The sequence below is a fragment of the Bos taurus genome, chromosome 4 (genome assembly GCF_002263795.3).
Source record: "Bos taurus isolate L1 Dominette 01449 registration number 42190680 breed Hereford chromosome 4, ARS-UCD2.0, whole genome shotgun sequence".
Taxonomy (NCBI): domain Eukaryota; kingdom Metazoa; phylum Chordata; class Mammalia; order Artiodactyla; family Bovidae; genus Bos; species Bos taurus.
In genome coordinates this window covers 68787189-68801199 of record NC_037331.1, presented here as the reverse complement: position 1 = coordinate 68801199, position 14011 = coordinate 68787189, and the positions used below count along the sequence as shown (strand labels likewise).

General features: G+C 53.0%; 1 protein-coding gene across 1 annotated transcript; it reads left to right on the top strand.

Annotated features, from left to right (window-relative positions):
• Positions 1 to 181: 181 nt before the first annotated feature.
• Positions 182 to 3555, top strand: EVX1 (even-skipped homeobox 1). Its single transcript, NM_001192381.1, has 3 exons — positions 182 to 608; positions 2200 to 2447; positions 3016 to 3555. The coding sequence occupies exons 1-3, from the start codon at positions 182 to 184 to the stop codon at positions 3553 to 3555; spliced, it is 1215 nt and encodes a 404-aa protein (NP_001179310.1).
• Positions 3556 to 14011: the final 10456 nt, after the last annotated feature.

The window sequence follows — 14011 nt, the reverse complement described above, 5'->3', positions numbered from 1 at the left end:
TCCCCACTGCCACCGCCGCCGTCACTGTCGACACCGCGTTCCGGCCGCTCCGCGCCCGCCCAGTCGCCTGGCCTTTTTCTCCCTCCCTCAGCCAAGATCTGTCGGACCGCTGGGGACCCAGGGAGCCGGGGGGCTAGGAGCTCACTTGGGGCTTTCTCCCTCCCCCCTCCGAAAGTCCAGGATGGAGAGCCGAAAGGACATGGTTATGTTTCTGGATGGGGGTCAGCTTGGCACTCTAGTTGGCAAGAGGGTCTCCAATTTGTCCGAAGCCGTGGGCAGCCCGCTGCCCGAGCCGCCCGAGAAGATGGTGCCCCGTGGTTGCCTGAGCCCGCGGGCCGGTCCTCCGGCCGCCCGGGAGCGCGGCGGGGGAGGCCTGGAGGAGGAGCCGGTGGACGGACTAGCAGGCAGCGCTGCGGGGCCGGGCGCCGAGTCGCGGGCAGCCGGGGCCGCGGTGCTCGGCCCCGGACCTCCGGCTGCCTCCGCCGACAGTCTCTCTGGCCAGGGACAACCCAGCAGCTCAGACACCGAGTCGGATTTCTATGAAGAAATCGAGGTGAGCTGCACCCCGGACTGCGCCACGGGGAACGCCGAATACCAGCACAGCAAAGGTAGCCACCGCGCCCCTTCTCTCCCCCGGCCTCCCACCGCGCCCACCTTCCACTTCAGCTCTAGAGGAGAGGAAGACACTCCTTTACCCCAGGGCGGGGTGGCTGGGGGAACCCACCTGAACAACTCATCCCCCGCTATCTGCGCCCTGGCGGGGGTCTCTTTCTCTGCTCTGGCATTGGCGGGACTGAGGGTGACAGCTGTGCTTTGGGGGAAGGAGGGAGACGCAAGCCCTGGGCTTGAGGGGGATTCAGAGTGCACCCCAACCCCCCAGAGCTTTGTGGCACTGCTTCAGCTGCGCGGGGAAGACACTATCTCCCGGCGTGGGCGAAATCAAACGAGGGTCCAGGCAGTTTGTGGCTAGCAGGGTGTACGGCGCATCCAGGCGCGGAAGCGGGAGTCCATAAAGGACCGTAAAATCGCGAGCGACTAGGGCCGACAGGCTGCTGCGGCCCTCCGACCAGTTTGCACGTCGGTCAGAGGTCCAAATTACCTTGTCACTTCCCGGGCTCGGTGGCGCCAGGTCGGAAATGGTCCCAATGGTCTAATTGCCTTTGGTCTCCGGTTGCATTTGAAAAGGCAGTGCTCTGGCCCTCCCCCCATTCACCTTTCCTTCCTAGTCCCACTCCTCCACCCAAAGGAAAAGAGCGGCAGGGGGCAGGAGCCCCACCCTTCCCTGGGTTTCAGCTCAAATTGGGGGTGGGGGGGTGGGGGGGGGTGAGTTGTGTGTCACTGCTATAACTGGAGAACCCCTCCCTGACCTGGGGCTAGGTGAATGATCAGGAAGGGAGTCTCCCTGAGAGGGGTGGAAAGCTAGGAGGAAGAGCCCACCAGCGGACACTCCTCCACAAAGCTGTGCTGGTGGGTGAGAAGACCCTGGTGTGGAAGAAAACCCACCCCCTGGCCTTGGCAGCCAACACCTTGCTGAGAACCCGCATCCACCCATTGCCATCTAATCCACTCAATCCAGACTAACCACAGCATACCCTCAGAGTAACCCATACTCCATTCATATATAGTCAGGCAATAGGACACTCATACACACACTCCTGGGCCATTCCCATAGCACACGCAGCCTAGTGTACATTCTCACACCTGCACCAGCCATCTGGCACACAAAGCAAGGAAACTCAGTCCCTGCCCAACATCCAACAATGCACCAGGACCCAAGTTTACAACACTCCAGCACAAAGGGGGCATCTCAACTCACTTGACTGTCAGATATGCGTATCCTTGCCCACTCCTGTCAACCGTGGGCAGAAAGTTCAGAGTGGCTGCATCTGTCCTGTGCCCCAAGGCAGGTGGCCAGGGCGCCTGGGGCTTTTGTACCCAGCAGGCCTAACACAGCAGCCCGGCCAGGCCTAATGGCTGCTATGTGCTCATCTGAATGGTGAGCCTCTGTCCTCCATTCCTGGGTTCTCAAAGTCCTTGCCACCCTAGCAGAGGTAGAGTCTGGGGCCACTGGGAAGAGGGGGGATGTCCCTTTCCATCACCTCCTCCACACCCATCAACCAAGGCCTACAGCCCCACATCAACAGTGTCTGTATCTGTTGTGTGTTCTGTGTGTGCCTATACTCTGGGCTCCCTGAACAGGGCCTGGCTCTGAGGCACTGGCCAGCAGTCCCAACGGCAGCAGCGAGACCTCCAAAAGCAATGGCAGCGGTGGCTCCCAGGGCACCCTGGCCTGCAGTGCTAGTGACCAGATGCGACGGTACCGGACTGCCTTCACCCGGGAGCAGATTGCACGACTGGAGAAGGAATTCTACAGGGAGAACTATGTATCCAGGCCTCGGAGATGTGAGCTGGCGGCTGCCCTAAACCTGCCGGAAACCACAATCAAGGTATGAGCCACAGGGAGGAGGGAGGATGCACTCCGTCAGGAGGAAGTAAATACCACCTTCTTAAATCATGAACCAGGAAGTAGGGCCTGGAGTCTCTTTACAGGGCAGCTAGGCCGGGAATGCCTAAGCCTGGTGCAGGAGCCAGGTGCATGCAGATTTGCCCCTAGGGGAGACACTCTTTCGTGGCCAAATAAACAGCGGGGATGAAGTGCTTGGGCAGGTGACAAGGAAGTGTTTCCAGGGAGAGCCTCAGGAATGGGACGTATTTTGAGGGGATCGCTGCCTGCTGCCTCAGACCGGTGGAGGTCTTAGTTGCCCCACTACTTTCCCACCCACACTGCGTTTGGGCGTCCTGGCAGCGAGGGCTGAGGGGAGGAGGGAGAGAGCCTGTCTGGGAGGGATTCCAGATCCAAGGGGGTGGTGGGGGGATCTGCCCGCGCCCAGAGGAGCTCCTCTTCGGCTCTTCCCTATGCTACCCTCACCGTCGCCCGCGGTGGGACGGGACTTGTGGGTTCTGCGCACCGGGCCGGGCGCCGCCGAACCCGCTCCTCTCCTCCCCGCCCGCCAGGTGTGGTTCCAGAACAGGCGCATGAAGGACAAGCGGCAGCGGTTAGCCATGACGTGGCCGCACCCGGCCGACCCCGCCTTCTACACGTACATGATGAGCCACGCCGCGGCCGCGGGCGGCCTGCCCTACCCCTTCCCGTCGCACCTGCCCTTGCCCTACTACTCGCCTGTGGGTCTGGGCGCCGCGTCCGCCGCATCCGCCGCCGCCTCGCCTTTCAGCGGCCCGCTGCGCCCGCTCGACACCTTCCGTGTGCTCTCGCAGCCCTACCCGCGGCCCGAACTGCTGTGCGCCTTCCGCCACCCGCCGCTCTACCCGGGCCCGGCGCATGGACTGGGCACCGCTGCCGGCGGCCCCTGCTCCTGCCTCGCCTGCCACGGCGGCCCGGCCAACGGGCTGGCGCCCCGCGCCGCCGCCGCCTCGGACTTCACCTGTGCCTCCACCTCCCGCTCGGACTCCTTCCTCTCCTTCGCGCCGTCGGTGCTCAGCAAGGCCTCCTCGGTGGCGCTGGACCAGAGGGAGGAGGTGCCCCTCACCAGATAAGGGGCCACCCGCGGGCAGCCGGCTCCAGGACGCCCGTGGGGACCCCTCGGGGACTCAGACAGCATCCCTCCCCGCCCCAGGAGCACCGAGGGGAAAGAAGAGGGCCGCCGAGGACCAGCGGGACTTGGTTTCGAGCATCGAGCATCGAAATGCCTGGGAAGGGGTCCTGGTTGGCGCGTCTGGGGAGCAGGAGTGGGGTTGGGGAGGCCGAGCCTGAAAAACCTTCCTCTGGGTCGGCCCCTCTTTGCCATTCTTCACCCGACCCACTGCCCTGACCTGGGCTTGAGGCCGTGGCTCCAAAGCTTAACAAACTTAGCAGTAACAGCAACCAATATCAAGCCCCTTAGCCCCCAACCCCCAACCCTTTTCTCACCCGGACCCCTCCCCCTTGCAAAGGCCAAGCCCATGCGATGAAAAGGGAAATTGCTGTCTCTCTGAACAAAATGCTGTGTATGCAGAGCAGGTAGAGATTAATCTTTGCCAGCTTTTCCAAGGCATGGCAAGGGGCTTGTGGATGACAATGCACCAGCCATCTAGGGGAGAGAGGGAGATGATTTACTACCCTCCCAAAGAAGCAGGGGGCTCTCTGGCCCCCCTGGAGCCTCAGTTACAGGATATTTTCTGATTTTGGTATCTACCAGCACCTGATCTCTTTCCTCTCTCCTGGCTTCTTCTCCACTGTAACTTCATCTCCACCCTCACTTTTTGTGTACTGTGGGCAGGGAAGCTGCAGATACCCTTGGGTCCCCTGGCAACTTCTCCCAAGCCTCTTCTCCTTGGGCCCAGCACACACCCAGATTAGCAAGTGATGTGTGTGAGGAGGGTTTTTGAATGTTGAATGTATAATAATGATTACCATGCCTCTGGCTGGCCATGGAGCCCAGAGCGGAGCTGTTAACAAGGCGCCCAGGGAAGAGCTTAGGGAGCAGGAACCTCATCTCCCTCCCTCCATATCTGGTGGCAAATTAGAGGCTATTTCCAGCCTTTTTCTTTCATTCACTAGGAGCTTTCTGGCCCTTCTCTTTGCATTTGGCATTTCACACCCATCTGCCTCCCAAGCTGCCATGGGGCTTGACTTTCAGAATACTAGCAGGAGCCTTCTGCTGCTTCTGGGGACTTTGTCTCTCCCCTCCTCCAAGGCTTGTTTGGGAACCACTCCCAAACTCTCACATCTGTAGTCATTCTTGCAGCCAGTTTTTGAGGGATAGGAGAACTTATACCCCCACAAAGGCAAGTTTCACCCTGACTGGGAGGGTGTGGTTCTTCCTGTAGGGACTGAGTTTGATTTGGTTTTCCTTTGAAGCCCAAAGAATTTGCTGTTACAATTTGTTGACCATATTGCAATAAAGCTGGATATGATTCTCACTTTAGCATTTTAAATTTTTTGGTAGCAGGCAGTTTGTTAACTCCTTTTGAATTATTAGTTAACTATAGCCTTGGGTAGGGGAGGAGTCAAAAGAGGGACACACAGTCTCCCAAGCCTCCATTTGGCATTGGCAGTCTCCAAATGGACATTTCACAGAGGTGGAGAAGGAGGAGCTGCTGTGAGGTGCATATTTCCTTAATTTTGTGCAAACTAGGAGACTTGGCTCAACTGGTCCAGCAGAGCGCTGAGCCCATCAGGAACTCACCCTCATGAGTCCTCTCCATCTGCTCCAATGCTTTGAGGAAAGGGGATTCTGGACTCCGGTCTCTGTAATCCTATCTCTACCCCAACCCAAGGTGGAGACAAATGGGGTGGTGGGAGTGGAGGTGGAGCACTGCAGAGAGCGGAGTTTGTTGGTCAAGCTGAGTCTGCATCTTATGGTGAAGGGAAAGGAGGGAGGACTCCTGAGTTGGGAAGAGAGGGTTTGAATCCTTTTCACACTGGAAGTTATCTCCAAGGATGGAATTCTGGGCTGGTCAGGGCAAAAGGACAGACAATCCTGAATGGCCACCTCATTGTCGTTCTCTGTCCCTTTAGGAGAGCCACTGTGGCTGCCTCTGAAGTCAAGTCGTGCTCAAGCAGGAGCGAGATGGGTGTCAGCAGGCTGGGAGCTCAGGACTGTATGGGTTCAAGGGTCCTCTGCCCGTGTACCCATGGGTCTCCTTAATCAGCCTTCATCCCTCCTGGGGCTTTAAAACAAACCCTCTCCAACACAGTACTCCCTACCCTCCCAAGCAAATCGTTGTGCTGAGGTTTCCAGCATCCTATCTGCCACTCATCCTGTCCCCCTAGCCCTGCGCAGCTCCCTCTGCAGTTGGGAAGCTCCCGGTGCCAAACCTGGCAAATTTCTGGGTTACTTCGTGTCGGGCCAAGATTGCTTGCGACAGGTAAATGGGCTGCGGGCTGCCGTAATGCCAGGCGTATTTTCAGTTAATAGGGAGGGAAAATGAGGTGTCTGCAGCGATATTGGAAAGTACAAGATCGATGATCCGGCCTCGTGTCCAATCAGCAGCCTTTAATTGACTGTATTTTCTGGGTAATTGAGCCTCTCTTCCTCCAAATTGAAGTGGAAGATATAACAATACATCTTGCCAGGAGGAATTACTCATTACTTCATAATGAAATTTCCCTTTTGCCAAGGTTTGCGGTTTGGCGCTAGGCACGCACTACTCACACTCCCTTGCAGACCCCCGCACCTAAAAATAGACTTTTCCCACCTGCACCGTAAGCAGCATCTGGCCCAATTAGGTGGTGATCGTTGTAGTGGGGGCTGGGGCGGAGATGATCTTAAAGGCACTGCGTCCTCCGCAGCCTCTGTCTCTTCATCTGTAAAATGAGAAGGCTAGTCCAAGCAAGAGGGCTGACATGGTATTATTGTTTTCATTTTTCAATTTTCCGACCGTCTCTTAGTTTCCCTCCGTCTCAGTCCCATTTTGCAGGTGGGAAAACGGAGGCTCTGGCCTCACACAGATGTTAGTGACTTATGTAGCTAGAGGCTCCCAGCTCCGGTGGCTTCCCCTCCCATGCCTTAGGCCTCTTTGGGCCCCAGAGTCCACGGTTACCGTCGTTTAGTCTGACACCTCACATTCGACTCACACTTTTCCTAGGCTCCTCAGCATAGTCAGGGACCCAGCGGGGCCTGGGAGCACAGACGTGCGCTCAGCCGCGGTCCTTTTGGCCCGGGAAGAATAGCCACCCCGCAGCCCGAGTGCGCGCTCAGCGCAGGCCGTCGCCGTCTAGTTAGCGAGTGATTGATTGCCTTATTAAAGCGTGTTCTTGTAAGTGTGACCAAACTGATTGCATTGCATATGTTTGGGATAATGCTCATTTTAAACAACAGGATAAAGAGGATGAGCTCGGCAGAGCCTCCGAAGAGGAAATGATTCCGGCCAGCAGCTCCCTAACTCTGGCATTAAATTGCCCGGTTACATAGCAAATCACTTGGTTTCTCCACCCTTGTCCACATGTTTCCCCCCTTGGCCTGCAGTTTGATTGTATCCCCCCAGTGTTGTCTGCCCTACCAATGATTTTTCTAGTGACTATGTCGGCCCTGCTTTCCCAACCGGGAAACCCGCAGCTGCACATTCCACACATCGAGTCCCTCTGCCCCCATTCCGGGCATAGTGAGAGGTGATTCAGGATGCGCCCTCTCAGCCTAGGCCTCCCAGGGGGATATGGCCCTAGACGGTCGTGGCTAGCGGGAGCTTAGGTCCCCGCCCAAGTCGCGTGTCTCCCCACCCCCAGCCTAGCACGTTCCTGAAAGTTTAAAAGATTCTTTTGTTCCCCAGGCTTTTCCCGCTCGGTTGCTTCCATTATTCCCCAATCGAGAAAACACTCGCAGCCATATGTCGGCCGAAGGGCGTGGGTGTCACGGGCGGACAGTTGTCGGGGATGGCCAGCGGATGGCATTCTCCTAGTGGAAAGAGCTTTTCCTTCCTAGAGTCCTCTCTAAGCACCCTCACCCGGAGTGAGAGAGGGAGTAGTGTCGGTGAGTGGGGGCAGGAAAAGGAGTTTGAGCCCCACAATGGCGATTTCCTTCTAGTTACTCTGCCCCCCACCCCAGTCCTTGTGGCTAGGTTCTCTTTCTGGGCCTGCTCCCTAACAAAGAAATCCTCAGCCGGCCTCCACTCACTCCAGTCGACTTGCACGGGAGCCAAACTGTTGGCAGACTGAACTTCCTAAGGGACACCTTTCAGGTATGCTGGAATTCTGATTTGTTCAAGATGATGATGGTTATCAGGATAAGTCAGAAACGATGCCACCCTTTGGGGTGTCATTTGTCAGTGCAGTCGCATGGATTCGTTTGCAAGACCCAGCTAAAACTGGATAAGTGACTTAATCCAAACGGAAAAATTCTCCCATCGCTCAGCTCCTCCCTGGCTCTGTGGGGGCAGACACATCAGTGTATTAGGGTGAAACCAAGCCCCAACTCACCATTTGTGCTGGTTTGTGGACCCCGAAATGTTAAGCCTGAGGAGGGAAAAAGCCACCGGCTACAAAGCAAATAGAAACACAAAGTCCTTTCCAAAATCGCTTTCTCAGCAAATAAGTGTGTGATATTATGAGCAGGAGCAGGAGAGAGATTGCCACTTAAAAATAACATGAAAGCATTAAGTAATTATTTAAAACAAGGCTGTTTAGAAAAATATTTGTATTTATTGCAGCTGCTCAATTGGCCTCGTTAAAGTCGGCAAGCATTTAAATTGTGTTACAATCTCATTTAAATCCCTCTCCGTTCCAGCAGGCTGAAGAGCTTGAATAGACCAATCACTTCATAATGATGATGAATGAGAAATTAATTCAGATACAAGCAAGACAATTTAGGCCTTCATCTGTTTAAATAGCCTTCCAATATTATTCGCGATCGCGGGTCACAGATTGAATCAATTGTCCAATCTTGTGAAAGTCATATCCTTGCATCTTCATCGAGATTATTTATAGCGCAGTGAGGGCTGCTGAAAGGTATACGCTGTTAACAGGGACAATTACTTAAAGGGAAGCGTTTATAAAATGGAAAACAAATGCCGGGGTTAGTAACAAATGGGATCAAAAGCAGCCATTCCAATCTGGCTCCTCGAGGGAAGCTAGCGGGCGCGGCCTCCGCAGGATGAGGGGCGCCGAGGGCTCGGCCTCTGGCCTCCCGCCGCCCAGGTGAGGCCCGGGCTTCCCGGTACGCCAGCCGGCGCTTTGGCTGCCGTAGCGACCCGGGGCCAGCCTCATCCCGGTCTTCAGGTCTGGCGGGAAGCCGCGGCAAAGCCGCGGCGAAGCCTCACTTGGGCATCTAGAGGCGCCGCACCCGCAGACGCCAACCGCACGCGGTGCCCTTTGTGCCGGGTCCTGGCCACGCCCTGAATTCACCCACCAGCTCTGACATGCTTTGGCCTCGGCCGCAGAGGTTGGAGGCCTTGCCAGGCACGGGACTAGGGGGATGGACTTCTGGACTTGGCCTCGGGTCGCATTTCCACGGGGCTTATCGCCCCGCCGTCCCTGGGCCAGGGGTCTCCTCCTGTCCTGTGGGGCCTGGGCCCCTCCCCGGCCCGTTTCTCCCAGTGCCCTCGGGCCTGCGAGTGGCATCCAGCTCCGCAAAGAAGAGCCAGTTCCTTCCTTCCGCTGTCGAAGTGCCGCTCCCCGAACCTTGAAATAACCCCCGAGGGACGCTGTCCCCTGCGTTGTCTGCCTCGCGTCCTCAGTGCAGCCCATGAGGCCGAAACGACTCCCGGGTGACATGTGCCTCCCCGAGGTGTCCGCTTCCCCTTCCTGGGCCAGATTAGGCAGAGAACCTGAACAATGTGCGCGGGGGTAGGGTGGGTTTGTTCCCCCCACCCCGCATCGGTCCAGGCGCGTCTGGTGGTGTGTGCCGCGTCTACACGGTCTCTGTTTGCGGGCCCAGGGGCGACCGAGCCTTAGCAGGCGGCGCTCTTTGGGGATAAATGTGCGGTGGGCTCATATACCGAGCCTTGAGTAGGAGGGCAGAGCGAGGGGCTCCCAGTGAACCCAGAGAGGAGTCCTCGCGGTACAGCACCCTCGCCACTCCCGTCTGCGTCGAAGTGCTTTTAATTTTATTTTTTATTCCTCTGTATTTCTGTGTTTTGAAACAAAAGCCCAACTAATGGATTCCTGGCGCTCTGAGGACCCACTCCCGGGAGCGACTTTGATGTATTGCTGTCCAATTAGTGCCTTTAATTGGTGTCCTTAGGGACAAGCTGGCCCGGAGCTGGGACACAGCCTCCTCTCGCCTCTCCTGCACACTGGAAAGGTAAAATTTATAACGCACTGCAGCAATCCCTTGGGAGAGCGAGCGAGGAAGGGAGGCTGGGGAGGAAGGGAGAGATACAGCTCCATCTTGCAATTCCCCGACCCTCCGGGGCACAGGGGTCCTGGATAAGGGCCCAGATCACCCGATTTCTATAGTTTCCTGACTCCCTCGCGGACCTGGCAGGAGGGCTCCGGCTGAGTCGCTGAGGATTATGAATTTGTTCGCAGAAAAGCCAAGGGAGCGCGCATTGTCTGTAGAAGCCCACCCCATGTGGTCCCTCAACTCGTTAATAATGGCTGTTTGTTAACAAGGATGCGGAGGTTAAATAATCTGGGTGGAAGATTAAACACGCCTCATCAAGGCGCTAGGAGCAGAGACTCACAGAGACCTGCACCAGAGTTGCAGGGCTTGCTGGAACCCGGAGGAAGGTGGGCATGAACCGCCTGCAAGGAGCCCAGGGGTAGAGGAGGAGGGAGGGTCTAGGTCCCCTTTTCAGGGTGTTTCCCCTATAAAGTCAGCACAGACCCAAACCCTTGTAGTGTTGAAGAGCAAATCCCATCTAGGAGCCCACCCCAATGAAGTGTGGATGTCAAATCCTGCAGGGAGAATCTGCTGGAGATCAGAAATGGAGACCTGAGTCTCAATCCAGGGCCCATTTTGAGGAGTGGTGGCTATCTGCTGCCTTCCAAGCCTTACAAACTCATACCTCTGGGAAATAAGGGATATTTGTATCCACATAATCCAGAGTGAGTTGCACTGGGTTGGAAAGCAGATGAGGCTTCTAGCTTGCACTCTGCCCTTAAATAGCCGTGTGTCTATATTACATTATTTTCCTATTTTATAAAATAAACAGGAGGTAGGGCTTGATATAGATGATGTATAATATTTCTTTCTTCCCTCAAGTTCTCACCAGAGTTAGGGAGCTGAGCCCCTTCTCAGATACTCTGCTTTGGAAGGTTCAGTCAAGGAGGATTTTATTCAGCAAATATTTGAGAGCCTACGATGTGCCAATTACTGTGAAGTGTGTATTTTTTAACTGTGACAGCATAATATCAAATTGTATATTCCTGTGTGTGTCATTCTCAAATATAATCTTGTGAAGGAAGACAAGAGAGAAAGAAGTAGAGAGAACTGAATAGAATGTGTGTGGTACATGAGATGGTGACTGCAGCCATGAAATTAAAAGACACTTTCTCCTTGGAAGGAAAGCTATGCAAACCTAGGCAGTGTATTAAAAAGCAGAGATATCACTTTGCCAGCAAAGGTCTGCATAGTCAAAGCTATGGTTTTCCCAGTAGTCATGTACAAATATGAGAGTTGGACCATATAGAAGGCTGAGTGCTGAAGAATTGATGCTTTTAAATTGTAGTACTGGAGAAGACTCTTGTGAGTCCCTTGGACAGCAAGGAAATGAAACAACTCAATCCTAAAGGAAATCAACCCTGAATCTTCGTTGGAAGGACTGATGCTGAAGCTGAAGCTCCAATACTTTGGCCACCTGATGTGAAGAGCTGACTCATTGGAAAAAACCCTGATGCTGGGAAAGATTGAAGGCAGGAGGAGAAGGAGGTTACAGAGGATGAGATGGTTGAATGGCATCACCAATTCAATGGACATGTGTCTGAGCAGACTCCAGGAGATGGTAAAGGACAGGGAAACCTGGCATGCTGCAGTCCATGGTGTTGCAAAGAGTCAGACATGACTGAGCAACTGAAGAGCAACATAGGGTAGAGAGATTGGAGCATGCAGGGAAAAGGAATCAGAAGTAGAGATCTTTGAGATGGTGGGAAAGTCAGTGAGGATGAATACCGCAGAAGCAGTTCCTTGATGGAGAGTACTTTCAAGGGAGCAGAGAGAAGGTCCTGAGATTTGACAGCCAATGAAAGGTAAACAGTGGTTTCAGAAGTTAAAGTTCCACTCTTAACTAATTTCTCCAAAATATCACTTTCTGAGTCCACCATACAGGGAACTCAGCTGCTGGGTGGGGACTCTTTAAGCTTCTGACTGATGGATATCTGGGCTCAAGATGGCGATGGGCAAACCCTAGGTTGAGGTTTTCCTTAAAATCAGCAGTAACTGTGGCTCCTACATTACTCTGCCTTCACTTGGAAAGTCCAGTGACCAGACTTGTGGTGCTAGGCTTCGAGGTTGAATACCTAACCTTTATTGAGTTCTTGGGCTTCCCTGGTGGCTTAGCCAGTAAAGAGTCCACCTGCAATGAGGAAAGGTTGGGAAGATCCCCTGGAGGAGGATCCCTCTCCAACCCACTCCAGTATTCTTGCCTGGAGAATCCCCAAGGACAGAGGAGCCTGGTAGGCTATAGTCCATTGAGTACTTGGTCTCATGCACTTACTGTTCTATGCTTTCTATGCATTATTTAATTAAATTCTTACAACAACCCCTTGAGGTGAATACTGTTATAACTCTTGTTTTATAGATGAGGAAATTGAAGCACAGAGAGCTAGTGACCTGCCTGTGTCACACAGCTGGTAGATCAGTCTGATTCCAGAGTTCTCACTGCTGATTGCATCATTAAAGTTGTCTTTGTGGTGCACATGGACATCACCAGATGGTCAACACCGAAATCAGATTGATTATATTCTTTGCAGCCAAAGATGGAGAAGCTCTATACAGTCAACAACAACAACAACAACAAAAGACCTGGAGCTGACTGTGCCTCAGATCATGAACTCCTTATTGCCAAATTCAGACTGAAATTGAAGAAAGTAGGGAAAACCACTAGACCAGGTATGACCTAAATCAAATCCCTTATGATTATACAGTGGAAGTGAGAAATAGATTTAAGGGACTAGATCAGATAGAGTGCCTGATGAACAATGGAATGAGGTTTGTGACATTGTACAGGACACAGGGATCAAGACCATCCCCATGGAAAAGAAATGCAAAAAAGCAAAATGGCTGTCTGGGGAGGCCTTACAAATAGCTGTGAAAAGAAGAGAAGTGAAAAGCAAAGAAGAAAAGGAAAGATATAAGCATATGAATGTAGAGTTCCAAAGAATAACAAGAAGAGATAAGAAAGGCTTCCTCAGTGATCAATGCAAAGAAATAGAGGAAAACGAAAGAATGGGAAAAACTAGAGATCTCTTCAAGAAAATTAGAGATACCAAGGGAACATTGCATGCAAAGATGGGCTCGATAAAGGACAGAAATGGTATGGACCTAACAGAAGCAGAAGATATTAAGAAGAGATGGCAAGAATACACAGAAGAACTGTACAAAAAAGATCTTCACGACCCAGATAATCACAATGGTGTGATCACACACCTGGAGCCAGGCATCCTGGCATGTGAAGTCAAGTGGGCCTTAGAAAGCACCGCTATGAACAAAGCTAGTGGAGGTGATAGAATTCCAGTTGAGCTATTTCAAATCCTGAAAGATGATGCTGTGAAAGTGCTGCACTCAATATGCCAGCACATTTGGAAAACTCAGCAGTGGCCACAGGACTGGAAAAGGTCAGTTTTCATTCCAATCCCAAAGAAAGGCAATGCCAAAGAGTGCTCAAACTACCACACAATTGCACTCATCTCACATGCTAGCAAAGTAATGCTCAAAATTCTCCAAGCCAGGCTTCAGCAATACGTGAACCGTGAACTTCCAGATGTTCAAGCTGGTTTTAGAAAAGGCAGAAGAACCAGAGACCAAATTGCCAACATTCGCTGGATCATCGAAAAAGCAAGAGACTTCCAGAAAAAATCTATTTCTGCTTTATTGACTATGCCAAAGCCTTTGACTGTGTGGATCACAATAAACTGGGGAAAATTCTGAAAGAGATGGGAATACCAGACCACCTGACCTGCCTCTTGAGAAAGCTATATGCAGGTCAGGAAGCAAGAGAACTGGACATGGAACAACAGACTGGTTCCAAATAGGAAAAGGAGTACGTCAAGACTGTATATTGTCACTCTGCTTATTTAACTTATATGCAGAGTACATCATGAGAAATGCTGGGCTGGAAGAAGCACAGCTGGAATCAAGATTGCCGGGAGAAATATCAATAACCTCAGATATGCAGATGACACCACCCTTATGGCAGAAAGTGAAGAGGAACTAAAAAGCCTCTTGATGAAAGTGAAAGAGGAGAGTGAAAAGGTTGGCTTAAAGCTCAACATTCAGAAAACTAAGATCATGGCATCTGGTCCCATCACTTCAAGGGAAATAGATGGGGAAACAGTGGAAACAGTGTCAGACTTTATTTTTTGGGGCTCCAAAATCACTGCAGATGGTGATAGCAGCCATGAAATTAAAAGACGCTT

Coding starts and splice junctions, on each gene's coding strand:
- EVX1 (NM_001192381.1), top strand. CDS start 182: ATGGAGAGCCGAAAGGACATGGTTATGTTTCTGGATGGGGGTCAGCTT. Junction 609..2,199: donor CGAATACCAGCACAGCAAAG/GTAGCCACCGCG, acceptor CTCCCTGAACAG/GGCCTGGCTCTGAGGCACTG. Junction 2,448..3,015: donor TGCCGGAAACCACAATCAAG/GTATGAGCCACA, acceptor CCCGCCCGCCAG/GTGTGGTTCCAGAACAGGCG.